We start from the raw sequence: 15,771 nt of genomic DNA on the forward strand, positions 1-15,771 counted from the left end.
CTGGCAAGAACTACCTAATGAGAACTCAACTGAACATACTTGCAACTCCAGGCAGTGGTCCAGCATCATCCTGCGCTGGACCCAGGCCTTCTCCAGGTCTGTGCGCTCCTGGTCAAGAATATCAAGTTTCTCCTTGATCTCTGGGCTGGCATAGTGCCCATGAGCCAACAGCTGCTGCCCAAACTGCTCAAATGCCTGGAAAGTGCCAGCCCTGGCATCAATTTCTGTCCGGTGTTCCTGCCAAAAGGAGAGAAGGGATTAGATAACTTGCTGAAGGTGCCCACCACTACTGTCAACCACTGGCTCCCGAGGGGGGAGGGGTAAGGCCACTAAGCCAGCAGGGCCTACCTGGTGCCGCTCCAGCAAAGCCTCAGCTCCAGTGACATCTTTGGCTAGCTCATCTGAAGATACCAACCCTCGTATTCCATTGATCCAAGACATGAGGTCCCTAGAAACCAGATCCACAGAGGACACCCATTATACTATGTAGCAACAAGCAGGCCTTCTGCCCAGCAACTGGTTGTACTGCTTCTGTCTTCGAGGCTTATTTTAGGTTAACCTCGTCATAAATTGAACAGGGCTTGGTCTTACACCCTCTTTTTTGTGTTACCCAAAAAAAGAGGGGGAATTCTTCATCTGGATCTAGCTGGGTAGTTCTCACCCCTTATCAAGCAATAAACAGAACAATATAGAAAACCATAACTAATCAAAATGCAGAGTTGTAAAGCCCAGTTCCAACTGATGTACCTACAACACAAGGCCTGCACCTAAGGCTCAGGATCATTGCAGAAGATGGGGCAGAAAGATGTTAAGAGCCAGAGGAATAAGGAGTTTGCTGGGCTGGACAGCAGCTCAGTGGTTAAGAGCACTGCCTGCTCTTCCAGAGGTCCTGAGTTCAATTCCCAGCAACTACATGGTGGCTTACAACCATCTATAATGTGATCTGATGCCTTCTTCTGACCTGTAGGTATACATGCTGGCAGAGCACTGTATACATAATAAATAAACAAATCTTTGCCAGGTGTGGTGGCGTACGCCTTTAATCCCAGCACTCGGGAGGCAGAGGCAGGCAGATCGCTATGAGCTTGAGGCCAGCCTGGTCTACAAAGCAATTCCAGGACAGCCAAGGCTACACAGAGAAATTCTGTCTTGAAAAACAAAAAAACAAAAACCAAAAAACAACAACAACAAAAAAAGCCGGGTGGCGGTGGCACACACCTTTATTCCCAGCTCTTGGGAGGCAGAGGCAGGTGGATCTTTGTGAGTTTGAGGCCAGGCTGGTCTACAAAGTGACTCCAGGACTGCCAAGGCCAACAGAGAAACCTTGTCTTGAAAACCAAAACCAACCAACCAAACAAAAAATAAACAACCCAAAAACCAAAACTAAAACCAAACAAAAAGCTCTCAGTTACTGCTCCAGTGCCTGACTTCTGCCATGCGCCTTGTCATGATGGTCATGAACTATTAACTCTCTGTAACTGTGAGCCCCAAATACACAGTTTCCTGCGTAAGTTGACTTTGTCTCAGTGTTTTATCACAAAAATAGAAACATAACTAAGAGACATGGTTTTTTTTTTTTTACCGGAAATCACTAAGGAAGCGTTGCAGGTCATGGGAGTCACCCAATTTGGCCTTGCGCTGGTCCGCACGCTTCCCTAGGCTGGTCCAGGCCTGATTTAACTCTGTGCACTTTTCTTTTAAGTCCTCTGCAGATTCAGGATGAGACTGGATCAGGCGCTGGGCTGTCTCCCCAAGAGAATTCACCTACGCAAAGAGCAGTAAGAATGTTCAGGGAAAGAGCTCTGCGTAGCAGACTTTAGACCTAAGCTTTCCCCAGGCATCTCTCACCTTGTCACCAAGAGCTGCAAGGTCTCTCTCGAAGCCTTCGTGTTTGCGCTGCAGGGCCTGGACACTGGCTAAATCATGGCCGTAATTGTCTGTGTTCAGAGCTTGATTCTTCTCTTCAATCCATTCTTTGGTTTCATCAGCATCTCTGTAGGTAAGACATATGGTGAGTGCCAAGCACCACTGCTTGTGTCCCTGGGCTGGCACTTGTGTCTGTTATGGTTACACACATTCTGTCCCAGCAGTATTAACAGCATCCACTCCCTGTTTCTTATATGGCTTCGGTGTTAAGGGCCCAAACATTAGTCTGTATGCTCAAGTTCCACTCAGCAAGCTCCATCTCTGAGGGGCAGAGTCCTTATTTCTTCCTGCCCCAGCTAACGCTGGGTACCTCACCTGTGGAACCTCTGTACTTCGTGTGCACTGCCCAAGAGCTGGCTGCGTTCCTCAGCCAGCTGTTGTAGGGACCGCCAACGCTCATTCAGTTCCTGCAGGAGAATGGCAGTGTCAGCTCTCTAACCTGTTCTAGCACACCCACAACCAGAGCAAAGTATGCACCTGTAAGTTTCCATTTCCAACCTTCCTTCCACCACAACCAACCACAACAGCAACCTTCCGGAGATCAAAAAGCCTAAGAATCCCCCAAATGCCTGACCTAGGAACCATCTGTGAAAGACTGGGAGAAACTACCATTGGTGCTGGGCACGTGGCACATACATTACAAATAACTGCCAAAGGGAGACATCTCAGAGTCTTCCTTCAGTACTACAAGCAATGCCGCCTTGGGCCAGAGCACATACATCTAGGGAAGTGAGTGCAGGCAGGAGGCACAGTGAGTCCTCAAGGCTCCTGTTCTACTAGAAATGCCCATCAAGGTTTTCAGTACTGCTCTGTGCTGGTCTGAGTAAGAATGGCCCCACAGGCTTGGTCCCCAATGGGTGAACTTTTTGGCTTTATTGGGGAAGATGTGTCACTGGGAGTTGGGAGTAGGCTTTAAGGTTTTAAAAGATTGGCCATTCTCAATGTATTCCCCTACTTCCTGTTTGTACAATAAGAGAAGTCTTAGCTGTTCCTGCTACCATGTTATCATGGTCTGTAACCTGGAACCATAAGCCTCATTAAACACTTAAAAAAAAAATCTATAAATTGCCTTGGTCACAGTGTTTGTCACAGAAATAAAAAAGTAGAGCCAGGCATGGTGGTACATGTCTTTAAACCCAGGAGGCAGCGGCAAGTGGATCTCTATGAGTTCTAGGTCAGCCTGGTCTACAAAGAAGAGTCCCGGACAGCCAGAGCTGTTACACAGAGAAATCCTATCTTGAAAAACCAAATCAAACCAAACCAAAAAGTAACCAAGACACAGTCAGATTGAAGTCTGAGTCAAGAAACTTGAGCAAAGGCCAGGTGGTGGCGGCACAGGCCTTTAATCCCAACACTTGGGAGGCAGAGGCAGGTGGATCTCGTGAGTTCAAGGCCAGCCTCCAGAGCTGTTACACAGAGAAAACTCTGTCTCGAAAAACCAACCAACCAACCAACCAACCAGGAAAAAAGAAAGAAAGAAACTTGAGCAAGCTTTTTCATGACTCTAGACATGACAATGTTTGAGTAGTTTCTGAGACCCTTGGAAGTGGGCCTGGTCATAACATGCTCCAGTGATAAGGACACAGCCTCTACTGGAGTCAAAAGAAGGAACATAGTAAAGAAAAGCAAGGACACCACTTCTTACCTTGATGGAGTTGAAGGTGGCCACTGTGTGGACCATCAGGCGAGCGGACTGCGAGAGGAGAAACCAGTCAAGAGACTGTCCACTGAAGAGACAGATCTGCTAGGACCACTAAGTAGGTCCCAACAGGCAACCCTCCTACCTTACATAGACACTGGCAATATTAAAGCAGAAATGCTAACAAACACTCCAACTACCAGAAAGGTGTAAGAAAACACACCAAGTAAGCTGGGAGCAGTGACACACATCTGTTACCACAGCACTTGAATATCTGTGAGTTCAAGTCCAGCATGGTCTAAAGTGAGTATGGGACAGCCAAGGCTAAACAGGGAAGCCCCCTCCTCCACCTTTCTCCCTCCCTCCTTCCCCTCCCCCTGCTTCACCCCCCCCTTCCCAGAACTCGGATCTCTGTGAGTTTAAGACCAGCCTGGTCTACAAATCCAGGACAGCCAAGGCTACACAGAGAAACCTTGACTTGAAAACCAAACAAACAAAGAAACAAAAACCCGTTGCTAGAAGATCTTGGCAGAACATTCAGATAGAAGCTGTCCATTAAATTTTGCTATGAGAAAAGGTAACAGTAGAACACAGAGAATTGAATCAAACGAGAAAAATCCCCACCCTGCTTTAAAAAAAAAAAAAAAAAAAAACACAAGTATGAGAATGTACTTTCATGAGACACAGAAGTCTATCTGTAACTTGTTTGTAGCTTGAACAAAGTCTTACAAGAACTGAGCCAGAAGAGAAGGTGCTGCAAAACTAAAATGTGTGCAGCCGGTGGTGAGCTTAGCTGGAAGTACAGTGTATCAAGGCTCCTTCCACACTCCTTGGTAGAGCTCTGCTGTTCAGATGCAGCGCTACCCCTGCATTGTCAGCATGATGTCTGCTGTAGGGTAACTTGTTCCCCCTCTTCCTGCTCTGGAGGTGGAACCTTATACACACAGGTCTCTTCTGGCTACTGATAAGGTCACTGAGATAATGGACAGGAGGTATACTGTCATTCCCACCCTCAGTCACTATCCTGTTCACACCATTTCCACAGGACTGCCATCCTGCGGGGTAACACCCAGGTGAGTTGTACTCTGCTTCTGTTGTATTAAGCCTCCAAGTTCCACAGACAACAGAACACAGCCACTAACGTTAGAAGAAGGCCACACCAACCAAGTGAAAGTTTGCAACAAGCTGGACAGCAAGAAAAAGGCACACAAGAAAGAAATAAGATGCTGCAAGTTCCTGCAAAACACTTGGAACTAATAATGTGCAAAGGAGCCCTCACCTTCCACGGGGAGGCTGTCTTGGCATCTGCTTCATCCTAGACAAAGAAGGAAGAGTTTAGGCAGCTTGTCATAGAGCACAGAATCTTCCCAGTCAGTAACTGTGATCCCAAAGGAATCCCAACAGCTCATCTGCACCACCCTGAAACTCAGAGCTGACTGTCCAGCAACCAACCCACGGCTGGCTGAAAAGAATCATCTAACACAAAGAAAACCCTTCTTCCCTTTTTTAAGATTAATTTTTGAGTGTGAGTGTTTTGTCTGTGTGTGCATGTGCATCATCTGCATGCCTAGTGCAGGGTGTTCAGAAGAGAGAGATCCTCTGGAACATGTGGGTGCTGGAACCCAATTCAGTTTCTCTGTACAAGCAACAAGGACTTGTAACTGCTGAGCCAACTCTACAGCTCTCTACTTTTTTCCAAATACATTAGAGGAGATGGAAGGAATGAAAACAGTTCAATGTAAGCCAGGCATGGTGGCTCACACCTTTCATCCCAGCACTTGGGAGGCAGAGACAGGTGGATTGCTGTGAGTTCAAGGCCAGCCTGGTCCACAAAGTGAGTTTAGGATAGCCAAGGATACACAGAGAAACCTTGTCTCAAAAAACAAAACAAAACAAAAACAAAAAAAAACCCCCCAAACAAAACAAACAAACAAACAAAAAAAAAAAAGAAAGAAAGAAAGAAAAAAGAAAAAAGTTCAATATAATGGTCATCTTTTCTTGATGCCATATTCATAGAATTCTTTGCATTTTCTCCCTTGGTGTTGGGGAAAATTTTTTAGAAAGACAAAGAATGATCAGACATATTTTGGAAAGCTCCTGCAATCCCAGCATTAGGGAGGCTGAGGCAGAAGGACTGTGGAACTGCAGCGGGTCTGAGCTACATATAATGAGTTCCATGCCAACGTGGCCTACATAGCAACACCGTAACAAAAAAACCCCACCCACACCCCTCGCTTTTGTTCTGGAGAATGACAGGCAGCACAGATGTCCAGATCCTCTTTTTCATATTTTATACAACAAAAGGTCTGTCATTCAGCAGCTCTTGCCTTCACATTCTTCCCAAGATCTAAATCCCTGCTAAGTTTGAGTCATACATGGAACCCCTGGGACTTACCCTGGGCATCGTGCCATACACCTCCTGTAAGGAGAGAAAGCAAGCAGTGTTACAGAGGAGACGTGCCTCAGAATGTCATGCAGTAAGTGTAAGTGGACAGAGTGTCACAGAAAACAGACTGGAAAGCTAGCAGAACTCTAAAATACAATGTTTATGTGCAGAACATTTATCTATTTTAGGAACTTACGAACCTGAAGCCAAGGGCATCACAGACTTCAACTTCCATGGGTTTAGGGAGAGCATAGGACGAAGGGTGAAGTACACAGGCCTCAAACCTGTTATAAAATCTGACCGCTGGGGCTATGAAGGACTCAACAAAGAGCCTGGATCCAAGGTTCAGACACCTACCTGCTGCTGTACAGCCTGCACTTCCTCTGCCATCAGACCTTCAGACTCCAGGTCTTCAGCTACTTTGTTAATGTCCTTCAGCCGAGACTCATTGGCTTTCAGATCCTTTAAAGTAAAAGCCACAATAATTAAACACACAAGAGCAAGTTAAGGGAGAAAGGAACACAGAATTCAGAATCCATGGCATGAACTTTTAAAGTTTTTTTGTTTTTTGTTTGGTTTGGCTTCTTGAGACAGGGTTTCTCTGGGTAGTCCTGGCTGTCCTAGACTCGCTTTGTAGACCAGGCCGGCCTCAAACTCACCGAGGTTCGTCTGCCTCTGCCTCCCCCCAGTGCTGGGACTAGAGTGCGTGCCACCATGGCCAGCTGATGTGAACGTTTCTGAGACAGAGGTCGCACTACATACCCTTGACTAGTCAGGAACTCACTATGTAGACCAGGCTGGCCTCAAACTCAGAGACACTCATCTGTCTCTGCCTCCCCAAGTGCTGGGATTACAGGGGATTAATGCAACGACCACACCAAGCATCTTTTTTTAATGTAGTGTTCTCAAAGTTCATCCTTGTAGACTCCATTCCTTTTTTGAGGCTGGTAACATTCAATTGTATGGATATTGCACATATTGCTTAACTTAAGAGTGCTCCCCCCCACTGTGTGTGACGCACGTGTATGTGGAATCTATATATGATCTAAGTAACAGCTTGATCCCTACCCAGTGAGTTCCAAGCCAACCTGAACTACTCAGCATGGTCCTTTGGCAAAAAACTAAAAACATACAACGATTGAGTATTTTAGAAGGTTCTTACACACACACACACACACACACACACACACACACACACACACAGAAGCACTGATAGTGATGGTGTGTGTTTATAATCCCAGCACTTGGGGAAGCAGACAAGAGAATCAGGAGGAGTTCAAGGCTAGTATGGCCTACATGGAAAATTAAACACCAGCATGGCCTACAAGGGACACTGTCTCAAAACAGAACAAACCAAACCAGGCTAAGGATGCAGATGTAGCTCTCCTGGGTTCTATCCCTATCACTGCACAAAACTGGCTGTTCTGATGTACACCTGTAATCACAACACCTGGGAAGGGAATGCAGGAGGTTCAAAAGTTCAAGTTCAACAAAAAAACAAAGAACATTGCCTTTCCTTAAAATTGGTCCAAAAGCTAATTAAGTCCATTTAAAAGGAGCTACGCACCTCTGGCTCTGAACAAACACAGAAGCTGCAGAAATTATTCTAAGTCATAGAGACTGTACACTCCATGTTATCTTCAGTTCAGTAATCTGTAGTCAGCCTCAAGAGAAGCATGAGAATTTTGTTTTGTTTTGTTATTATTTTTCTGTGTGGTGTGAGTGTGCCACAGTGCATGCATAAAGTCAAAAGGATAATGTGTGAAAGTTGGTTCGCTTCTTCCACCATATGGGTCTTGGAGAATGAACTCAGAATAATCTAGAGCCTCGTAGAACCCAATGAGCCATCTCACTGTTCTGAGAACCAACCCACCCCCACATTTTTTGGGAGGAACAGGGTCTCTCTGTATAGCCTTGGTTGTGTTGGAACTCACTTTATAGAGAAGGATGGCTTTGAAGTTGGCTGTCCACTCAGAGACCCACCTGCCCTTTGCCTCCCAGGGCTGGAATTACAGGTATGCACCACCATGCCCAGCAAGAACCAACTCTTTAAAAAACTTTTTTTAAATGCCATTTTTTTTCAAATTTTTTTCTTTAAGAACTTTACTTTTTGTCTACATATATGTCTGTGTACCACACACTGGATTATAGGCAGTTGTAAGCCACCATGGAATCAAACCACACCCTCTGCAAGAGTAGTTGGTGCTTTTAACCTCTAAACCATCTCTCCATCTCCTTAGATTTTTAAAAAATTATTAATTATATATATATATATATATATGTTGTTTTGCCTGCATGAGTGTTTGTATATCAAGTTTGTGCCTAGTACCTGTGGAGGAAGAAAACTAGAGTTACAGACAGTTGTGAGCCACAATGTGGGTGCTGGGGAATGGAACCTGGCTCGTCTGGGTGTCCTTCCTGCTGAGCCATCCCTTCAGTCCCAAGAGCCACACAACTTTTCAGCCACACTGCAAACTTCACACACCTTCTGGAAGTCATCAAACTTCTTCTGCAGCACCTCAACCTGCTCCAAGTCTGCGCCAACCTCTTCACTCGTTAGAGCAGCTTCCTTCTCATTGATCCATTGCTGTAGCTCATTCGCTTCCCGGAACAACATGAACTTCTTACAACTCTTCTCCAACATGCCTTTCCTCTTCTCACCCAGTTCCAGCAAAGACTGGTATCTGACAGAAGTCAAAAGGGTGAGAAAATGGGCAAGGAAGGCAGTCAGCTCACTACAGTTGCTAACACAGGACAACTACCAGGCATCTGAGATGTGATCCAAGGCATGAGTTGTAATGATGATGCCTAGCAACAAAGGATCAGAGCACATGAAGATGAAGATACCAGGCGCCCAGACCACAGCCTTAGGATGAGCACACACTGCACTGGTCATAACTGGTGGGGCTACCACAGTGCAGGCACACTTATCCCCAGGCCAATTTTGCAACTCTTATGATCACAGGAGCCTAAAACAGGCACTTAGCACAGAAACCAAAGGCTCATGCGACTATATTGGAGAGGAAATGTGATGAAGCTACAAAAAGATGAAACTAAGTACAAAAGGGATGTTCTTGGTTTTTATAATTCTCTGAGCAGCCCCTGAGTGGGGGAAGACATGAGCTTCAAAACAGTCTAATACAGAATGCTCCATCTCTCACCAGTAGGACACTTCCACAGTGACCTGTGTAGTTGTGTGCAATGAAAGCGTATCAGGCAGCATGCAGAGTATGTATACAACTCATCACCTACAAGACCTAAGAATCAAGGAATGTTCTAACCTGTGAGGACTAAGAGATAAAAAACCTGAACCGCCACTGCCTTCAGAGACACAAACACAACAAATCTGAGTAAGAAATGAAATTCAAAGTTAAAGAAAAATCTGAAAATCATCACTAAATCTAAGTTTCCCTAACAAATAAAAAGTAACAAGTCACCAGGAATCAGAGTCTTCAAGCTCTAAGTAAGCATTCGTTTCCTCCTTACGAAGGAACAGAGCAGAGCTGGCTGCAGGGTTATGGAGCAGAGCCTGCTCCTGCTCTACCACACAACTGAAGTGAACCAACACCATTCCAAACACAAGCAAGCAGAAGCAACCCGGAGAGGAGTTCATGAGAGCTCTTCCACAGCCAGCCAAGGCGTGGACAATGCGGCAGGTTCCCTGCACCACCTCTTTCTGAAAGGACAAGTGCTCTGGAGAAAGCAGCAGAGGAAGAATGGACAGGTGTGGCAGTGGACATGGGGAGCTCAGGAGGCTCTCAGCCTACTCACAGTTCTTCCACCTGTTTCATACGCAGAGATACACTGCCGGCCTCCTTAGTTATGCGTGTCCTGCACAGAGGGGTACAGCAAAAGCATGCACACATTAGTGGGGTTAACGTGGGAATGAAAAGCAGCAGCTCCGACTGGTGCCGCGACGGCAGATGCTTCAAGTGGGAAAACTTAGGACTCCTTCAGAAGCTCTTAGAAGCAGCCTATGCCATGAGTGAAATCAGTGGAGAAACAGCCCGAAAATTAAACGAGAGGGTTAGTTTACCTTCATGTTTCTGAGAAGTCTGCTATATGTAAGGCAGCATTCCCTGTACTGCAGATGCTTAACTGCACAGAGCAAGGCCAGGGGACAAAACAGACTTGAAGGACACTGCTGACTCTAATAACCAGTTCAGCAACACTATCTCCATCAACAGTTGTGTCTCATATGTAAGACCCAGGGCTGTGATAATAACACAAACCCAAGTAACAGTAAAAGAATCTCCAAGTGTACAGAAAAGCTCTATTATTCTAAGCTATATTAGACTTAGAAATATACTGCCTGGGTATTTCCTAGGTGCCCAAAGTTGTTGACTTTATTAACAGAGTAAGATGTGCACTATAGGACAGGCAAAGGGCAATCCATGTGTCAAGGAGAAAACCGGCTTAAAAAATTAATTGCATTCTCTGAACACAAAGCTATGGAAGAGAACAGCTCCCCAGGTAGCAGTGGTCCAAAGGGAGACAGAGCCAAGGGGTGAGATAGCTGAAAATTCAACCCAAAAAGAATCTTGTCTACAAGACAAAGGCTAACACTTTACCAAATAGTAAAATGGGTTTAGAAAAAGTGGCTCAGAAGTACAGAAAAACAAGTCAGATTACGGTATTAGTCAAGAATCTTGGTGCTAATAGGGAGACTGGAGGAAAACAGAAAAGAGGAGCGAGGGCTCCAGAGAGCCCACCACACTGCCTGTGTCTGGCTTGAGGACTGGATTAAGCCCTAAGAGCTGTCTAGCCTGTGCTGTGTGTAAGAACCCTTACTGGTTGTCGATCTGCCCCTGACGCAGAGCGATGCTGCCCTGCTCTTCCAGGAGGTTCTCCCTTGAGGCGGACTGGGCGGGGTCCAGCTTCTTCACATACGCAGCAGGCACAAAACCCTGACGATCATTCACTTCCACTTTCCACCAATCCTAAGGGAGGAAAAGGAGAGGACTGAAGGCTGAGTCTCTTCCCAAGAAAGATAGAGTTTACACTGGCCTATTTGATTAAACGTATGTGTCACCACTGCCCAGCTTGTTATTTTTTCATGTTGTGTCTCTCTGTGTGTCCTACAAGTGTGTGCACACATGTACACCCAAGGTATAAGCTTGCCCAGCCCCCATGAGGCCCTGTCTTCGTGGCCAGCACCTTAAAAAACCACTACCAACAGTACAAGTTTTGGAGCAGACAGCCCAGAGCTCAGAATGTTCCCCGGGGACACGATTTTGAATATCCTGCAGGTGACTCTAAGAACCAGCTGCACATATCAGACTCAAGAGGATTCACCTACTACTGCCTTAGTCACATGTGGCTCTAGAAAAATTAAAGAGTAACCGGGATCCCAGTCGGATAAAGTAACCTCCTGATCTCTTCCTATTCTACCCACGATATCCAGCGGAGCACACCCATGTTTCTTGCCTTGTTGGTGCTGTTGAGCAAGGTGAGGATATCCCCTTTCTTCATGGTGACCTCTCGAGGGCTCTTCTCTTGATAGTCATAGAGAGCCAGGACTAGCTCCTTCCCAGTCTCATCATCCATGGGTGCCACTTGTTGCTAACAATCCAAAGAGAAGACAAAGTGAGTAAATGCCACTCAAGCACAGAACAGCTCAACTTCAACAGATACATCAAAAACACTTCTCAGAGTTTGCCTTTAATTTTTTGTTTTGTTTTTAAGACAGAGCCTCTCTCTATTTAACCCTGGAACTATTTTTTGTTTTTTGTTTGTTTTCTCAAGACAGGGTTTCTCTATGTAGCTTTGGCTGTCCTAGAATTTGCTCTGTAGATCAGGCTGGCCTAAAATTCACAGAGATCTGGCTCTGCCTGTCTCCCGAGTGCTATGATTAAAAGTGTGCTCTAAGGGGGACGTAATCCCCCTCAGGAACAGTCATAGGGGAGGGGAATAATGGGAAAATGGGGGGGGGGAGGAATGGGAGGATACAAGGGATGGGATAAACATTGAGATGTAACAAGAATAAATTAATAAAAAATAAAAAAATAAAAATAAAATAAAATAAAATAAAATAAAAGTGCCACCACCAGCTGGCTATGACCCTAAGGTTTAAAAAGAACTTTGAAAAGAGCCAATGCGGTTTTAGTAGCTGGAACTAGGTAATCCAGGCTGGCCTTGAATTCATCCTTGAGATCCATGTGTTTCTGCCTCCTAAGTACTGGGGTTAGTGGTTTGTGCTACCACACCCAAATCCTTGACAGTTCTTTACTGAAGCTACAAAAAACAAAAACAAAAAACAAAACAAACAAACAAAAAAAAACCCAACCAACCAACCAAAATTGTTTAAGCTGTTGTTCATTAAAACATATATTTCACTAAATAATCCAGGTATGATGGCTCATGCCTAAAAATCAAGCACTTGAGAAGCCCAGAGAGAAGGGTGAATTAGTTTGAGGCCTGCCTGGACTACAAAGTGAGACCCCTGTGGTTAAAATACTAAAAAACGAGGAGGGAACTCAACCAAACAAAAACTCAATTAAACATGCCTGACTGCAGATTTTAGTGTGAGAAGAATGTTGCCCACAGCATATATGGTGGCATGTACCCTTAATCCCCACACTCCAGCACTTGAAGTAGAGGTAGCCGGCCAGCCTAGTCTACCTTTGTAAGACCTTGTCACAAAGAAAGAAACCCCAAACCAAAGAATATTGTCCACAGTCGTAAATGTCCCACCCCATGCCCTCAGGACTCTGAACAGCAGGCAGCAGCAGCACTCACCCGGCATGACTGAGCCTGCTCTCGCAGAGCCTGGATGCTGCTGCCGTAGGCGCTGAGATCGGACATCAAAGCTTCATGCTTTTTGAGCAGTGCCTGAAACCAAACACACGGAGCCGAGTCTTCCTTCAGAGGCCCCTTGCCGTAAGATGACTACTGCCTGTCCTGTACACGCCTTACCTTTTAAAGTTACTTTTAATACTTTGTATAGTGTACTTTTAAAAAATCTCTAGTGGATTCCCATCTTCCCTCTCCCCTCCTACTGCTCCCATACTCTCCAACTCATGACCTCCTTTTCTACAATTGCTGCACACACACCAACTCTACTGAGTACATTTATTGTTGCATATACGTATTTGTGCCCAAGGCTGACCCCTTGGGTCTGGAGAACCTTCATGGTAACTTGTCCCTGGAGGAAACTGATCATCTCTCAGTAGGGGGTAAGGCCTTATGAAATTTTCCTCATTCATGTCGGCTTACTCTGTGTGTGTGTGTGTATGTGTGTGTATGTGTGTGTGTGTGTGTGTGTGTGTGTGTGTGTGTGTACACATGTACACACAATACCATGGCACAAACATGGAGGTCAGAGGACAATTTGTAGAAGTCAGTTCTGATTCCACAATATGGGCCTGGGTATTGAACTCGGGGCAACAGGCTTGGCCCAAGTGCCTTACCCACTGAGCCACCTTGCAATCCCATCCCTTTACTTTTTAATTTCAGAAAAGAAATATTGCTGAGTTACAATCCCCTCTCTCCTCCAGCTTCACCTAGTTACAAAGTATCTGAAAATACAGACACATAAACAAAAGCATCCCGTGTACTCAGAATCCCTTCTCATATGACTACTTTGTCACTCCCTACTCACACACCAGTGTTTTTGGCCCTCTCATTTTTGGGGGACTACTGTTCTGTTCACGTGAAGCCTCAACCCACCTGGGGAGGAGGTTTTTAGTACTGGGAATGGAATCCAAAACTGTGAACATGCTACACTAGTGCTTTACCACTGAGTAGAGAGCACACCTCTTATTCTGTTTTTGATAAGACTGTCAAGAGGTAGGTCTAGAGACTACAACTAGACCTTCATGAATCAAATATGAGAGTTACAGTAAAACAACAGATTAGAAAAAGAGGGTGGATACATGTTGGTGTATGTACAGAGTATTGCATGTACGTTTACACAGCTGTTGGTGTTGGCACGCTTGTATATGCTGGTCAGACTACATGTCTCCATGTACATGTTAGCAAATGTGGGTGACAGGCTCTTCTCTTTTATTCTGAACTTCTAAAATAAAAAGTAAGAAAGATTCCCAAACACTTGAAAAAGCAGCTGCACGATCCGTTCCCTTTCCTTGAACACCTCTTCCACTAGCTCTCTACTCTAAGGCGGGGCCCACTTCCCAGCACATGGATGCTCAGGTCTGCACTACCTCGGCGGAGTCCTCATCCTTCCCATAGTCGGCACTGCCCACAATGGGCTCCTTCTCCCGCATCCAGGACTCAGCCTCGTTGGCATCGGCAAAGTACTGCTGGGCCTGCAGCGAGTCCTCTAGGTCCTGCCTGCGCTGAGAGGCTTTGGCTTTCAGTGCCTCCCATTTCTGGTTGAGCTCACTCAGCTTGGCCTTCACATCCTCTGCAGCAAAATGGCCTGCAGAGAAGATGGTGATTATATGGATGTAACGGCAAAACTCACATGGTTAGGCTGGTTGAAGTCATATGACAGACTGAGGCGGCCAGGCACAGGTCCACGCACTCCACGCCAATAGGGAAAGGCATGAAGAGTAAAGCTCACCTTCCTCCACCATGGCGTTCCCCTTTTGTGTCACTGCTTTGATGCGGGGTTCATGCCCAGCAATTTCTGCTTGTAAAGCTTGGTGTTTCTTTAGCAGATTCTGAACTCCAATTAGATCTTTGCCTAAAAGCAAAATCCATTTCCTCATCAACTGGAGCTGAACTGTCACTCTGGGTTCCCACCATGGCTGCAGTGTAGGGATCTAGACTTCCCCTCCCTCCCTCTGACACATCTCCTTTATGCTGCACTGGCATGGTTCTGCCCTGGGGCACAGACTAACCTCTGTTAGTGGATGCAGCAATAGGCTCCTTTTCTCGAATCCATGTTTCCTCATCCTCCACATCTCGGAAGAGCTGCTGCAGACGCAGAGAGTCTGCCAGCTTCTGCTTCCGGGCCACCATGGGTTCCTTTAGAGCCTCATACCGAGCCACAAGGGCCTCTTGCTTCTTCTTAATGTTTTCGGCATCAAAATGGCCAGCATCTTGGAACTGGCGGGCCTGAATTGTGATGCCATCAATCCGATCCTGGCAACGGGAGGACACGGTTTAAAGACTGCAACCAATTCATAGACTCCGTTCTGCAGCTCTCCAGCCTATTACTTGGGGCAAGGGTTCATCAGACACCAAGAAAACTTGACATGGTGTTTGTCCTACTCTGTTCTGCCATGGTTTCCCCTACTTTAGGCAGAAGCATATAGAGTTCTGTAAGACAGCCTGCAAGTTTATCTTTCTTCTGAATAGTCTCATCTCTCTCCCACTCAGCACTGCCTTGCCCACTACAGGTCCCACTTTCCCACTCCACCTGGTGGGCAGCCACATCTGCCTCTAGCAGGGCATGCTTCTTCTGGAGGTTCTGGACATTGGTGAGGTCTTTGCCATAGTCATCTGAAGCCAAGTGACCTTCAACCTCATACAGCCACAATTCAATGTCCTCAACATTGCGATTAAATTGCTGCTGCTGGTTGGCTTCACGGAGCTTTATTCCTGTTCAAGGAAAAAGGTTTAATTTTCTGTTGGATAATGTGATTTGCTAATACTGATCATAAGCCATGGCATTCTGGTCAGATCTTACTATATTTTACTAAATAGGTGAAGAAAAACCTCTGGAGTCACCCTCTGCTATACATTCTACAGACTGAACTGGAGACTATTTGGAAAGCATCTTTACTTCCATCATATGCTACTTCTGGCCCACTGTGACACTGTGATTTTTTTTTTTTTTGGGGGGGGGGCAACAGTGTTTCTCTATGTAACCCTGGCGGTTCTGGAACTCACTCTGTAGACCAAGCTGGCCTCA

The 15,771-nt window shown here is 45.8% G+C and overlaps 1 protein-coding gene across 1 annotated transcript in view; it reads right to left on the reverse strand.

Annotated features, from left to right (window-relative positions):
- The window catches only part of Sptan1 (spectrin alpha, non-erythrocytic 1), a 66,157-nt gene that overhangs the window by 23,210 nt on the left and 27,176 nt on the right, over positions 1 to 15,771 (reverse strand). The window contains exons 16-33 of the mRNA XM_051166887.1: positions 15,277 to 15,458; positions 14,756 to 14,999; positions 14,476 to 14,598; positions 14,114 to 14,331; positions 12,690 to 12,782; positions 11,379 to 11,513; positions 10,743 to 10,891; positions 9,723 to 9,782; positions 8,437 to 8,635; positions 6,309 to 6,413; positions 5,961 to 5,984; positions 4,845 to 4,880; positions 3,572 to 3,619; positions 2,242 to 2,333; positions 1,849 to 1,993; positions 1,583 to 1,764; positions 349 to 448; positions 40 to 237 (exon numbers count right to left, since the gene is read on the reverse strand). Of these exons, the coding sequence (XP_051022844.1) occupies positions 40 to 237; positions 349 to 448; positions 1,583 to 1,764; positions 1,849 to 1,993; positions 2,242 to 2,333; positions 3,572 to 3,619; positions 4,845 to 4,880; positions 5,961 to 5,984; positions 6,309 to 6,413; positions 8,437 to 8,635; positions 9,723 to 9,782; positions 10,743 to 10,891; positions 11,379 to 11,513; positions 12,690 to 12,782; positions 14,114 to 14,331; positions 14,476 to 14,598; positions 14,756 to 14,999; positions 15,277 to 15,458 (2,333 nt within the window). The remainder of the gene's footprint in view (positions 1 to 39; positions 238 to 348; positions 449 to 1,582; positions 1,765 to 1,848; positions 1,994 to 2,241; positions 2,334 to 3,571; positions 3,620 to 4,844; positions 4,881 to 5,960; positions 5,985 to 6,308; positions 6,414 to 8,436; positions 8,636 to 9,722; positions 9,783 to 10,742; positions 10,892 to 11,378; positions 11,514 to 12,689; positions 12,783 to 14,113; positions 14,332 to 14,475; positions 14,599 to 14,755; positions 15,000 to 15,276; positions 15,459 to 15,771) is intronic.

Source organism: Acomys russatus, chromosome 24 (genome assembly GCF_903995435.1).
Source record: "Acomys russatus chromosome 24, mAcoRus1.1, whole genome shotgun sequence".
Lineage (NCBI taxonomy): Eukaryota > Metazoa > Chordata > Mammalia > Rodentia > Muridae > Acomys > Acomys russatus.